Source organism: Lampris incognitus, chromosome 14, assembly GCF_029633865.1.
Source record: "Lampris incognitus isolate fLamInc1 chromosome 14, fLamInc1.hap2, whole genome shotgun sequence".
Lineage (NCBI taxonomy): Eukaryota > Metazoa > Chordata > Actinopteri > Lampriformes > Lampridae > Lampris > Lampris incognitus.
Window position 1 is genome coordinate 35,205,621 of NC_079224.1, and position 15,330 is coordinate 35,220,950.

The window sequence follows — 15,330 nt, forward strand, 5'->3', positions numbered from 1 at the left end:
AAAACAGTTGCTAATACCAAAGTGTCACGACTAAAATACACTGAGTGGAACTGGGCCAATTAGTTTTTCACAAACCATTTTCTCCACTCATTTCAGAGGCCACCTATTTTCAAGACAATCAATTACAAAACACTGACATTCAATCAACAAGACACAAATATCCTTTAACTTTGACCCACGTGTGATGAAATAAATAGACACAAACACACACACACAAGCAAGCAAGCAAGTTTATTTATATCGCACATTTCGTACACAGGGCAATTCAGTGTGCTTTACACAAATACAAACAGAAAAGGAACAACCACATGAAATATAATTAAAAGAGAGAAAATAAAAATAAATAGGAACAATCATATATAAAATATAATTAAAAGAGTACAAAGTACATAAAATATACTTTGACTTAGTAATTTAAAAAGAGTAATGCAATTAAAAGACAGGTACTATAAAATGAAAATACAAAGTACAAAAAAAAAAGAAAAATAGAATAAATACATAGTCACTTCCCCGCCAGCGGTGGGCACAAGAAAAAAGAAATGTTTTTAACCTAAATTTAAAATTAGCTATATTTGGGGCACATCTAAGATCTTCTGGTAGTTTGTTCTGGTTGCATGCATTATAACAGCTAAATGCTGCTTCATCATGATTGGTTTGGACTCTGAATTGAACAAACTGACCTGAGTCCATGGATCTTAGAGCCGTACCTGGTTTATAGTACTCTTCAAGCATGTCAGTGTTGTATTCTGGGTCTACACCATTCAGTGATTTGTTGACAAGTAGCAGCACTTTAAAATATATTCTGTAACTAACTGGAAGCCAGTGTAAAGAATTCAGGACTGGAGTAATGTGCTCTGTTGTGTTGATCCTGGTTAAAACTCTAGCAGCAGCATTTTGAATAAGCTGCAGCTCTTTAATGGTCTTTTTGGGAAAGCCATTCAAGAGACCATTACAGTAATCAATTCTACTGGAAATAAAAGCATGGATGAGCTTCTCTTGGTCATTTTGGGATACCAGACCCTTGATTCTGGCTATATTTTCAAGATGATAGAAGGCTGTTTTAGTGATTGCTTTGATATGGTTGGTGAACGTGAGATCTGAGTCGATTAAAATGCCAAGATTTTGGACTTGGTCTTTGGTTTTTAGAGCTTGAGACTTGAGTTGTTTATTTATAATAGTTCTCTTTGTTGCCAAACACAATAATCTGTTTTTTCCTTATTTAATTTAACAAAGTTTTGGCTCAGCTAATTATTTATCTGCTCCAAACAGTGACACAGTAAGTCTATTGGGCTGAGATCATCAGGTGAGAGAGCCAGATATATCTGATTAACATCTGGATAACTATGGTAATCCATGTTGTTGCTCTGAAGAATTTGGCTTAAAGGCAGTATGTACAGATTAAACAGGAGAGGTCCGAGAACTGATCCTTGGGGGATTCCACATGTCATAGCCACTCTATCAGATTCATAACTGCCAATGGTGGCGAAGTAACTTTGTTCTTCTAAATAAGACCTGAACCAATTAAGGACTGCTCCAGAAAGTCCTACCCAATGTTCCAGCCTGTCCAACAGTATGCTGCGATCTACAGCATCAAATGCCGCACTGAGATCAAGTAAAACCAGAATGGATATTTTATCTGAGTCAGTAATCAGCCGTATATCATTTAACACTTTTATAAGAGGTGTTTCATTACTGTGGTTAGGTCAGAAACCTGACCGATGTCTGTCAAAATTACCATTTGAGTTAAAAAAAATTGCCGAGTTGATTAGAAACAACTTTCTCAATGATCTATAAAAGGAAGATTTGAAACTGGTCTATAGCTATTTAACACAGAGGTATGCAGAGTTCTCTTTTTTTAGGGGTGGCTTAATGGCAGCTATTTTTAGTGACTTTGGGTAAGTGCCTGATAGCAGTGAGCTATTAACTATTTGATGTAACTCCGTTTTTACAGAGTTAAAAATAGTTTTTAAAAAAATCAGACAGCAGTGTGTCAAGACAACATGTTGATGATTTAAGATGCCGAACTGTTTCCGCTAGAGTTTCTTGATCAGTGGTATTAAATTGTGACATAATGACCAGATTATTTATAGGCGGTCATAGAGACTGCATAGTTTTATTGCTTGACTGTGTGGCACTGATGGTCTGTCTAATAGTTTTAATTTTTTCACCAAAAAAGCAAGCAAATTCATTACATTTCTCTGTGGAGTGGAATTCTGGCGCTATCCGTTTTGGGGGGTTTGTAAGCTTGACAACCATGGCATATAGAGTGCGAGTATTATTAATGTTCCCGTTAATCAAATTACAGAAATGTGGCTGTCTAGCCTTGCATAACTCATAGTTAAAAATATAAAGGCTTTTTTATACAAGTCATAGTGGATTTGAAGTTTAGTTTTCCTCCATTTGCATTCGGCTTTCCTGCATTCTCTTTTCAAGGCTTTTACCATCATGGTACTTCTCCAAGGTGCCTTCTTTTTGCTCAGAGTTTTCTTGACTTTCACCGGTGCAACAATATCCATGACATTCAAAAATTTCAAGTTAAAATTATCCAGAAGTACATCAACTGACTCTGAATTAATGGTTTGTGACATAGTTATTGTCTCCATAAACTTAGCACTTGTACTCTCATTTATATACCTCTTCCTAACAGATACAGAGATAGTTTGAACATCCGGTACGATCAGTCAGTCAAAATAACACACAGCAGTGATCAGAAAGGGCCGAGTCCTTAACCATAACAGATGAAATGTTGAGACCTTTAGAACGTGGCCTCGAGTGTGCGTGGGCTCTTTCACATGTTGCGAGAGACCAAAAGTGTTAAGTAGGGCAGAGATCTTGGCATTATTGTCCATGTTATTATTTATATGAATGTTAAAATCCCCTGCTATGATATAGAAGTTATAGTAATCAATAGTAATAGCTGATAGTAGTTCAGTAAAATCATCAATAAAATTAAAAGAATATCTTGGAGGTCTGTAAATGGTTAAAAATTGAATTTTGGGAGCACCCGTAAAACTGAGGCACTCAAAAAATCACCAAGTAAAATCTCTTTGCACTGGGAAACATCTTTAAATAATGCAGCTACTCCTCCTCCTTTCTTACCAGTCCTGCAGGTATTCATAAAGCTAACATTTTCTGCCACTGTCTCGTTGAGAACAGTAGCGCTGTTGTCTTCAGTTAACCACGTCTCAGTAAGAAACAAAAAATCTAAATTGTAGGATGCTATAATGTCATTTACTAAAAATTATTTGTTGGCTAGAGATCTGATATTGAGTAAAACTAGCTTTACTGAGATAATAGGAGCCCATGCGGTAGTTTGAGGTTGTTGTGGAATAGGTAACAGATTAGACCAGTTTACCCCATTAATTGAGTACACTCGATTCCTTCTATTCCTAATCAATACCGGAATAGACAACAGTGCTGGATTACATCTGAGAGAGGAAGTAGTAGGCCCTCCTGACCACAAAGGGGAAGTAGTGTGGTTTGTAGGGGAGGGAGAGGTTTGTTGGTGGTGACCGGTATTGACCAGGTGAGGACATGTGGTGGGGAATAGTCAATCAGAGGGACAGTTCCCGCTTGTATAAAACAAATTGTCAGTTAGAATGCGTGACCCCAGGCCATTTGGGTGGATACCATCTTGACGGAAGAAAGCAGGGCAATTCCAGAAGAGATTAAAATTGTCAACAAAAGCTATTTTCCGGGTTGCACAGGTTGAGCGCAACCAGCTGTGGAAACTCAATGTGCAACTAAAGCGACCCACGCAACGGTTAAGTGGGGGGAGGGGACCAGAGACACAGAGCTGCTTGTGTTGAACCAAGAGGGAGTCAAGAAGTTCACTGAAGTCGCGTTTCAATATTTCTGAGGTCTGACTGGATATGTCATTACAGCCAACATGAAGGACAACATCACAGGCGAGTGGATGAACAGCTAAGATGCTGGGGATTTTCTCCATGATGTCAGTCACCTTAGCGCCAGGAAAACAGAGAGTTGCCCCAGATTTTCTCTATATGTTTCTCACAATCGAATCACCAATGATAACCATGATCAGAGGGGGAGTGGACGGAAGGGAATAACTTCACCTGTGATGACGGCGGGGATGGAGAAGGATGGACAGAGAGGGGGGCAGCAGCTCTCCTTGGCGCTGGTGTAAACTGGCTGGTGGGGGGACCAGTGGTGATAGTGGGCTGTGGGACTGGGATCAGGGCTCTTCAGCCAAAAGAGGTGGCAAGTCGTGCAGATCGAAGATATTGTATTTATTCTCCAGCTGGATATCAAAGCTAAGTGATGCACGAGAGGAGCGCCTCCTTCTCCTGCTACGAGCTCCGATCAGGGTCCAGAGCTCGTGATGGGATGGAGTGAAGTTGACCGGGCCCTTAGGTTTAGCCCCGAGGTGGACCCAGGACTCACTGGGCTTGATGACCGGAGGAGGGACCACAGCAGCCGCAGGGCAGACAGCGGTGGTAGCAGGCTTGGTGACCGAAGGAGGAGAGGTAGCCTAAGCAGCAGGACAGAGAGCTGTGGTGAGAGACTCGGTGACTGGAGGAGAAGCAGAATTAGCAGCGGTGTCAGTGTGCACTGGACCGAGAATGATGGTGTCCATATACTGCTCAGTCTCTTGGATTTTGTACAGTGTGGAGATTCGTCCCTCCAGTTCCACAATCTTCTGAATGAGATGGGCACAGCTGCCACAGTCTGGCAGAGAGGTGAGCAGAGCCATTGGTTATGGATGTACAGCTGGGAAAAAAAAGGAGGCCAGCACAGGGCTAAAAGTGCAGAATAATACTTAAGCGATCAGTTGTGGTGGGTAGCAGCAGCTCGTAGGAAGGACACAGGCACTTACACGCAGGGGCTCCGACCCGGAGCCCACAGCGTTGATCTGGTATTAGCAAAGGTGTCCCACAGAAAAGGTATCATGCATTGGGACTTACCGACATGGATCCAGCAAGTGGACCTGCTGCGGAAATTCGGCTTCAGTTTGTAGTTGTGGCTTCTAGATTCTCGGTATCTGCCATTCCGGTTGGCTGATGCTAGTTAGCTCCCATACGCGTCTCAGCTTTTCCGACACTCCCGCCATCCGCCAAACAGCCGATGATTAAATTTTTTTAACTTGTTAAAATATACAGGTAAAACAACCAGGATCTGAAAGTGCAGCATAAAACTGGGGCTAAAAACTATATAAAAATGTCAGTTTATGACAGAGCTTCTACAACGCCGATGGCCCATGCCGACACACATATACACACAAGCGTGTGCACATACACACGTGTGCACATATACATACACAAACACGCACACATACACATAACACACACAGACACGTGCGTGTGTGCGCGTGTGTGTATCTGTTTGAGAGTATATGTGTGTCTGTGTGTATGTGTATGTGTGTGTGTGTATGTGCGTGTGTCTGTGTATGTGTGCATGTCTGTGTGTGTGTGTCTGCATTTTTATCTGTGTGTGTGTGCCTTCAAGTGTGTACATGCTGGGGAGGATGTCGCAGTACCTGCACATGTGCATAGGGTAAACGATAGAGGGATGCCATTTGCATTTATCTTTTTTTCATGTTTGCACATGTATCTGTGTCTTTTATCCTGTGCATGTGCTCACACACACACACACACACACACACACACACACACACACACACACACACACACACACACACACACACACACACACACACACACAGAAGACAGAGCCAAACACAACCACAAGCTACTGAACCTCGGCAGTGTCATGTTGCAGTAGTGCTCTTCCAGAGCTACCTGTTTACATGCCAGCTGTCAATCACGACCACATCCAAAGCATCCGTCACCCCGACTTGATTTCCAAGTGAACCCACAGTTTTCCTTCAAGGCAAAATGCTAAAATAAACCACACACACACACACCCTCATCTGAACCGCAATACACACTCATCCCCCACGCCCAAAATTTCCCCTGGGGTGACACGGGTGACATGAAGGCACATTGAGGACCCACATCTGATTTCAGCTGAGACGGGTCCTCTGAGCCCTGTGTAATGTGTCCTGTGTAGCAGTCCACCATCCTTCCTGATGTCCCCCCTTCAAGACTTCCTGATGTCCCCCCTTTGAGACTTGTCTTTTCCCTTCTGCCTCTCAGATATAATCGTTTCAGGCTGCCGCTGTGTTTCGTTAGATGCGTATAGGGCCTGGCAGCACGAATGCATTTCTGCCAACTCACACCGGAACAAACCGGGGAGGGAGAACGAGGGGCACACAGGAATGGGGGGGGGCAGAGGGAAAGATAGAGAGAGGCAGGGGGAAAATGAGAGGGAGAAGACAAGGGAATAGGTAAGTAGGAGAGACGGATGACTAAGTGTGACAGGAGAATGAGGGATGCACAACGGGGGAAAGTGTGTGTGTGTGTGTGTGTGTGTGTGTGTGTGTGTGTACATGCTGCAGAGGATGTCGTCATACCCGCACATGTGCACAGGGAAATAGATGGAGGGATGATGCACTTGTGGTTTTTAACCTGCATTTGCATTTACATTTTTTTTCCATGTTTGCACATGTATCCATATCTTTTATCCTGCACATGCGTGTTCAAACATTCTGTATGTGTGTGTGTGTGTGTGTGTGTGTCCTCACAAGTTGGTGAATTAATCAATTCACTCGTGTCGGCGTACACGATGCGCCTTTGCACCTCCGCATCCTGAGATGTTTGCAAATCCGTGTGGTGTATACGTTCTGTTTTTTTTTCTTCATCTGTGCATGTTTGCATTCCTTTGTCGGTGTGTGCTCAGCGGCAGCAGGTAGGAACAGATACACACACACACACACACACACACACACACACATACATGTTTACCTGTCTGGGGATCAACAGAGAAGTACTGCTGGCCCTGCACCAGTGTGTATACCAGCCTGGCACTGTTCCCATAGGTCGGGTCGTCAGCATCTGTTGCAGTCACCTGGATTATAGACGTGCCTGGAAGAGGAGGGAGAGACAGAGAGAGAGAGAGAGAGAGAGAGAGAGAGACAGAGAGAGAGAGAGATCTGATTAAAAACAAAGTGGAAGGGAGAAATGGGGTGGGGACAAAATGTGTGGATGGGAAGAAAAGCGGAAGAGGAGCAATACACAGAGATGGACGAGAAGGGGAATAAAAAGAAAGCAGGAATGAAAAAGGACAGTCAGTCAAAACAAAGCCAAACTGGTGTGTGTGTGTGTGTGTGTGTGTGTGTGTGTGTGTGTGTGTGTTTACCATGTTTTTCTATCCTAAGGTGGACCAAATGTCCCCATTAGCATAGAAAAATCAGAAACCACTTACCTTGTGGGGCCATTTTATGAGGCCCCAAAAGTAAAAGGGTCTATTTTAGGGTTAGGACTTGGTTTTAGGGTTAAAGTTAGAATTAGGGTTAGGGTAAAGGTTAGGCTTAGACATGTAGTTTGCATGGTTAAGGTTAGGGTTAAGGGCTAGGAAATGAATGTAGTCAATGAGGGGGCCCCACATGTATAGATTTGCGAGTATGTGTGTGTGTGTGTGTGTGTGTGTGTGTGTGTGTGTGTGTGCGTGAGAGCCGTGATGGTCTGGCAGCCTGTCCAGGGTGTATCCCCACCTGCTGCCCAATGACTACTGGGATAGGCTTCAGCATCCCCGCTACCCTGAGTAAGGATGGATAATGGATGGATGGATGTGTGTGTGTGTGTGTGTGTGTGTGTGTGTGTGTGTGTGTGTGTGTGCGTGTGTGGGGGCTCATAAGATGCCTTTCTCCTCTCTCCTCTCACTTTCTCTTACTTCTCTCTTGCATAGCCAGACCTATCTCCACACTTTGTTTTAGCACCATGTCAGAAAGGTTTGGCAGAACCAATAATAATTCTGGTGTGGGGAACAAAACACTCTGGCTTGTTTGTATTTTTTCAAGCCAATCACAGTCATCTCAGGCAGCGCTAAGCCCAGGAGGCAGCAACAGGGACTTTGAAAATGGTTAACACGCAGATCGCGGAAGGGCAGGAAAATCCTGACTGAAACAGACGGCCAACGGCAGGCTTATACCCACAGCCCACTTCCTGTGGGTCAGACTAACTTCTCTCTTTTCAATCTCTTTGGGCAGCGGTGTGACAAATACTTTATTCACTTTTCTCCCTCTAACCTCCTGCTCACCTTCGTCTCTTTGACCATTCCCTCTCCATCACTTCACGTCTCGTCATCTCTGACTCCAATTCCTTTCAGCGCTCTCTCTCAATTTCTCAGTATGCTCAATGCCCTCTCTGTCTCACTCGCTTTTTCTCTTTTCTCTCTCTGGACCTCCCTCTGGTTCGGGGAGCCATGAATCTCTGCTTTGTTGGCTCACAGAGCATCAATTTTGCGAGTAGATTTTAAGCAGCTGGCACCAAATATACATAAAATGAAATAAAACATAAATGATATATTATTCATCTATACAGTTGGTATCGCTCTATGCACATAGTTTAGCGGGCGCTACAAGCGGGAGTTTGCTGCGTCTGACAGGCTCCGCGGGAAGGCAGGATTTGCGGGAGCAGCTGTTGCTGTTTTCGGACATCAAAGCCTTGATAGTGTCACCATGGGAGAACGAGAAAGAGTCAGAGAGAGAGAGAGAGAGAGAGAGAGGGAGGGAAGGAAGGAAGGGGAGAGGGAGCGAGAGAGAGAAAGAGAGGGACAGAGAGGGAGGGAGGGATGGAGAGCGAGAGAGAGAGAGAGAGAGAGAGAGAGAGAGAGAGAGAGAGAGAGAGAGAGAGGGAGGGGGAGGGACAGAGCACGAGAGAGAGAAAGATAGAGAGAGGGAGGGAGGGACAAAGGGAGGGAGGAGAGAGAGAGGGAGGGAGGGATGGAGAGAGGGGGGGAGGAGGGATTGAGTGCAAAAGTGAAAAAAAAAAGTTTTGGTTGCTGATCCAATATAGGTAGTTAAGAATCAGAGGCTAAGCAGATGGCAGATGGAATGATACAGCCAGCAAGAGAGAGACAGAGAGACAGAGAGACACAGAGAGAGAGAGAGAGAGAGGGGGGGGGGGAGAGAGAGAGAGAGAGAGAGAGAGAGAGAGAGAGAGAGAGAGAGAGAGAGAGAGACAGAGACAGAGACAGAGACAGAGAGAGACAGGGAGAGAGAGGCAGAGACAGAGAGCCAGAGAGAGATCACTAATTTTCAAGTCTCGATGTTACATTTTTGGCTTTAAATTTTTCATCCATCTTCTCTTGCCTGCGTTTTCCCCCCAGGGCAGCTAGATTTCAGAGCACTTCCTCGCATAACTGGATTGACACCAACCACCGAATGCCAGTCACTGAAATCCCTTCAATTTTGTGACCGTCTTTCTTCTTTTTTTAAGATACGGTAGGCAAATTAACGAAGAAGGAAAGGGGAAAAACCTGTAGGAATTCCTCTGCGGCTGAGGCCGGCAGAGGAATGATTGGACTAATAGATCAGACAGGTTCGGCAGCGAGGTTGATGCAACACGCACAGCGCTGAGGCAAACCTATTGGTATGCAGCCCGCCGGGGCTGCTTTAGAAAGGCCGTCGCTGCTCACACAGATCACATTCATACTGCCAAGCATTCATCGAGAGCAAAAACTCACACCGTAAAACATCCTCCTTGCGATGGAGAGTGAGCGGAAATCGAACTCGAGTTGTGTGTACAGGCAGACTGGTGGGGAGCCAGCCTCCAATGCAAACTCACATCTGGTGCCGATGTAAACAACAACAAAAAAAAAGAAGAAGAAGTGGAACAAATTCAAAACAATTTGCAGAAAGCGACGACCTAAATCTGAAGCGGGAAAGTGGCGCGGCTCCAGCGGGTCTGGCTTCGGCGTCTCGTATGTATGCAGCGGGGGGTGGCGGCGACGGTGGGGCCTCCCACCCTATACAGTCTCATCCAACAAGTCCCTGATGGGAGTTCCTCTGTCACGTTACATGCACAGTAACAATATTGGATCATCGGGTTAACGTCTGAGTCCCTGATAGACCCGGCAACTAAATCAGGGGGACTGAAGCTGCTTTGTGGAGCAGATATCCATAACGCAGCTGACAGGATTACTAAATAGGTCCCCTCCTTCTGGACTTTTCCCAAGTGGGCGGCGGCGGCAGCGGCGGTGGCGTCACAGTGAATTAAAAGATATGTGGCAAGGACACGGATGCTGGAAGAGATCAGGGAAAGTTTAGAGAGGACCCGAGAATTTCATAAAAAAAACCCGACGGAGGTGGGAATTATTCAAAATAATAAACCTTTTGCCGGGTAATGTGAGACGTGTTTTCTAAAAGTTATTCTTCAAGCTTTTCTTTTTTATTTCTTTTAAAGTGCTCCGAAAAATCGGAGACATGGCAGAAAGCTGGAGAGGAGCTTACGGTGGATATAAGCGAGCTCGAACTGACAAAAAAACAAACAAAACTAAGTCTTGTCATTCCGGCCTCTTAATGCAATATCGCAAATATGCTTTTGATATGAAATTAAAATAGTACTACGGAAGCCACTCTGCACCCACTTTGTCGGTGTGTTCAGGATTTAAAAGAGTGGCCAAATTGTGTCACGGTTCCAAGCCCAGTTCGTTTATTATTTGACTACATTTATTTGAAGTCCCGATTAATAAGAGAGAGAGGTGGAATTTGCTGGCAAAAAGATTTTTACTCTCAACCCAGGGTAAAAAGTTGGAATGACTGGCACCACAAATAACCCTTAAACGTAATATTTTAAGAAAATCATTTAAATTTACTATGGAACATAAAGTAATGCTTTTATGAATACAAGTAGCATAATATTATTTATTTATTTATTTCCCCAATTGTATCCGGCCAATTACCCCACTCTTCCGAGCTGTCCCGGTCGCTGCCCCACCCTCTCTGCCAATCTGGGGAGGGCTGCAGACTACCACATGCCTCCTCCGGTACATGTGGAGTCGCCAGCGGCTTCTTTTCACCTGACAGCGAGGAGTTTCGCCAGGAGTACGGAGCGCGTGGAATACGCTCTTCCCCCCAGCCCCCCCCCCCCCAAAACAGGTGCCCCGACTGACCAGAGGAGGCATTAGTGCAGTGACCAGAACACATACCCACATCCAGTTTCCCACCCGCAGACACGGCTAATTGTGTCTGCAGGGACGCCCGACCAAGCCGGATGTAACACAGGGACTCGAACTGGCGATCCCCATGTTGTTAGGCAACAGAATAGACTGCCACGCCACCCGGACGCCCGTAGCATAATATTTTGGAGGAGTACTTAAGAGTATGAACTATATACAAACAGCTTTAGGGAACGGTCAATCAAACATAAGTATTCTTGGGGCATCTGGGTAGCGTAGCGGTCTATTCCGTTGCCTACCAACACGGGGATCCTTACAGACACAACTGGCTGTGTCTGCGGGTGGGAAGCCGGATGTGGGTATGTGTCCTGGTCGCTGCACTAGCGCCCCCTCTGGTCGGTCGTGGTGCTTGTTCGGGGGGGGGGGACCGGGGGGAATACCATGATCCCCCCATGCGCTACGTCCACCTGGCAAAACTCCTCACTGTTAGGTGAAAAGAAGCGGCTGGCGACTCCACGTGTATCGGAGGAGGCATGTGGTAGTCTGCAGCCCTCCCCGGATCGGCAGAGGGCGGTGGAGCAGAGACTGACACGGCTCGGAAGAGTGGGGTAATTGGCTGAATACAATTGGGGAGAAAAAGGAGGGAAAAAAAAACAAGTATTCTTTTAATTCCCTGAGCAAAGTCATTGGGCTCCTGCATGTGTCATCGAGAAACTTGTTAATCCTTATCACTCTCAAGCAATCCCACCAACGAAAACCAGAGCTGCCCATGTGTGGTTTGTCCCTGGCACCAAAACTCAGCTAAATTACTGCTATGTGACAGGTAAAAACAATGCATTAAAACAGCTCATACAAGCTGAACTGAATCCTGGCCTGAACGTGCGAGCAATACAAATGTGATCTGCATTAGGCAATCGACTACTGCCAGTATTTGGCACCAACGGCAGCTCAATTACAACTCACTCTGTGCTCATGTCACACCCTCGAGTCCCATGACATTAACAATGACTCCTTTCTCTGCTTCCCCTTGCTGTAAAAAAAGTAGTTTTCAATCTGGTCCTTCATATCCCCGGGGCTGCTGTTCGTCTATTCTGCCAGGTAGTTAATTACACTCACCTGCTGAGTCAGGTATTACCGCCATCTAATCAGGGAGTCTGCGTGCCAAATTGTAGACTTTTTAATAAGTCAAAATACTTTCAGGGCGTTTTTATTATGACCGATTCCATGACATGCATCAAATAGAATGCGACAGGTACCTGGATGTCATGATACCTCCTGGGAAATATTATATTATGCAAACACTGGACTCTATGCTGGCATGAGTATCCCACTATGTATTGGGATGCTTCATGTCACAACAGCAACCAAAAAGGGAAATAAACAACCAACAAACTCAAATGGTAGAACCATTTGAGTAAGTACTAACTTTCACCTAATCAGAAAGTAGTTAAAATCAACGGCTATTCTGACATTTTAAAATCAGCTGCCAGTCACCATACTACTACTACTACTACTTTCGGTGGCTCCGGTTAGGGGTCACCACAGTGGATCATCCGTGTCATCTTCTGCATCTTCCGCTTTCACACCAGCCACCTGCATGTCCTCTCTCACCACATCCATAAACCTCCTCTTTGGCCTTCCTCTTTTCCTCTTCCCTGGCAGCTCCATATTCAGCATCCTTCTCCCACTATACCCAGCATCTCTCCTCCACACATGTCCAAACCATCTCAAATCTTGCCCGTCTTGGTTTGTCTCCAAACCGTCCAATCTAAGCTGTCCCTCTAATATCGTCTTCTTTCGGCTTGTTTCCTGTTTTTCATGATCTTACAACCATCTTGTAAACCTTCCCTTTAACTCTTGCTGGTACCCTTCTGTTGCAATTCACTTCTGACACTCTTCTCTACCCACTGCACCCTGCCTGCGCTCTCTTCTTCATCTCTCTTCTGCACTCCCCATTACTTTGACCTGTTGATCCAAAGTATTTAAACTCATACACCTTCGTCACCTCTACTCCTTGCATCCTCACCAATCCGCTGTCCTCCCTCTCATTCGCGCATATGTATTCCGTCTTGCTCCTACTGACTTCATTCCTCTTCTCTCCAGTGCATACCTCCACCTCTCCAGGCTCTCCTCAACCTGCTCCCTACTCTTGCTACATATCACAATGTCATCTGCAAACATCATAGTCCACGGACAGTCCTGCCTGATCTCGTCCGTCAACCTGTCCATCACCACTGCAAACAAGAAAGGGCTCAGAGCTGATGTAATCCCACCTCCATCTTGAACCCATCCGCCATTCCAACCGCACATCTCACTACTGTCACACTTCCCTCATACATATCCTGCGCCACTCTTACATTCTTCTCTGCAACTCCTGACTTCCTCATACAATACCACACCTCCTCTCTCGGCAACCTGTCGTATGCTTTCTCTAAATCTACAAAGACACAATGTAACGTCTTCAGGCCTTCTCTATACTTCTCAATCAACATTCTCAAAGCAAACATGGCCTCTGTAGTGATCTTTCATGGCATGAAACCATACTGCTGCTCGCTGATCATCACCTCTCCTCTTAAACTAGCTTCTATTGCTCTTTCCCATATCTTCATGCTGTGGCTGATCAACTTTATACCTCTGTAGTTGCTACACGATACCAGTCGCCACACTGGAATAAGTTTATACACAGTGTGTCGACATCAACCCAGAAAGCGTTGAAAGGAAACACCGAGGATGACGTAGTTTTTTGAAAAGACGTCATACCTTTTATTCACATACTAACAGTATGTTGCAAGATAGCACACATACACCGTTCAGCCAAAACATTAAAACCACCTATGGCCACTGCCATCAGGGAATACTGTTGCCATGAAGGAGTGTACTTTTTCTCCTACGATGTTGAGGTAGGTGGTACATGTCAAAGTAACATCCACGTGAATGCCAGGACCAAAGGTTTCCCAGCAGAACATTGCCCAGACCGTCACACTGCCTCTGCCGGCTTGCCTTCTTCCCATAGTGCATCCTCGTGCCATCGCTTCCCCAGGTAAACAACACACACACACACACCGGCCATCCACATGATGTAAAAGAAAACATGATTCATCAGACAAGGCCACCTGCTTCCATTGCTCCATGGTCCAGTTCTGATGCTGACATGCCCATTGTAGGGGGTTTTGGTGATGGACAGGGGTCACCATGGGCACTCTGACCTGTCTGCAGTTACACAGCCCCATATGCAGCAAGCTGTGATGCACTGTGATCATCTGTTGGCAGGACAATTTTTTTGCTCTCTTTCATTATCTTTTTCGTTCCTCTATAGTGTAAAGAATCCTTGGGTTCCCATACAAAACTAAGTTGTTGTTGTTATTCTGTGGAATGGGACCAGACAGGCTAGCCTTCGCTCCCCATGTGCATCAGTGAGCCTTGGGTGCCCATGACCCTGTTGCTGATTCACTGGTTGTCCTTTCTTGGGCCACTTTTGGTAGGTACTGACCACTGCATACCGGGAACACCCCACAAGACCTGCCGTTTTGGAGATGCTGTGACCCTGTCGTCCAGCCATCATAATTTGGCCCTTGTCAAAGTTATTCAGATCCCTACGCTTGCCCATTTTTCCCCGCTTAGAACACATCAACTTCAAGAATTGTCTGTTCTCTTGCTGTTTAATATAGCCCATCCCCTGACAGGTGCCAGTGTAATGAGATAATCCATGTTATTCACTTACCTGCCAGTGGTTTTAAAGTTCTGGCTGATCGGAGTATGCAGTATGTACTACGTAGTACGCAATTTTGGATGTTTTTAGACCTGGAACAACAGGTGAATTTAATTAACTACCCGGCAGATTAGAAAGCTGGCAGTACTGGTGGTACCTGAGAATCAAATTGAGAACCACTAGGTGGTACATTCTACATGTGATGGTGTATGTGGTGTATACTTTATACTATTGGGGCATACACTTAAGTATGTAGAGATGAGTATGTATCCTGTTCTACGTACGTTACACTTGGCAGACTCACATTCAAACCAAAGGGACCCTTTGCAACACCAGAACAGGATGTTTGTCACCTAACTGATGACAGTAGCAATGAAATTATTGCTACTTGCTCTTTGCGTTTCGTAGCTTGGGCTGCATACGCCATGCTAAAGACATATTGTATCTATGTAACTGTTGAACAATACATTTGAATTTGCTGAGACCGGCTGCTCCTGCTCGTTTTTCTCTGGGATGGTCATTTCCACAGAGAGGACAAAGGCGCAAAGAATTATGGGACGGTTATGATCGTTTAGTGATCATAAGCTCCGTACTTAACATTTTCATCTATATTATACACCTACACGTTTCGTTCACAAACT

General features: G+C 45.2%; 1 protein-coding gene across 1 annotated transcript in view; it reads right to left on the reverse strand.

The window, feature by feature from the left end:
* LOC130124412 (cadherin-24) overlaps positions 1–15,330 on the reverse strand; it is a 136,986-nt gene that overhangs the window by 101,881 nt on the left and 19,775 nt on the right. Inside the window, exon 3 of the mRNA XM_056293868.1 lies at positions 6,825–6,944. Within this exon, the coding sequence (XP_056149843.1) occupies positions 6,825–6,944 (120 nt within the window). The remainder of the gene's footprint in view (positions 1–6,824; positions 6,945–15,330) is intronic.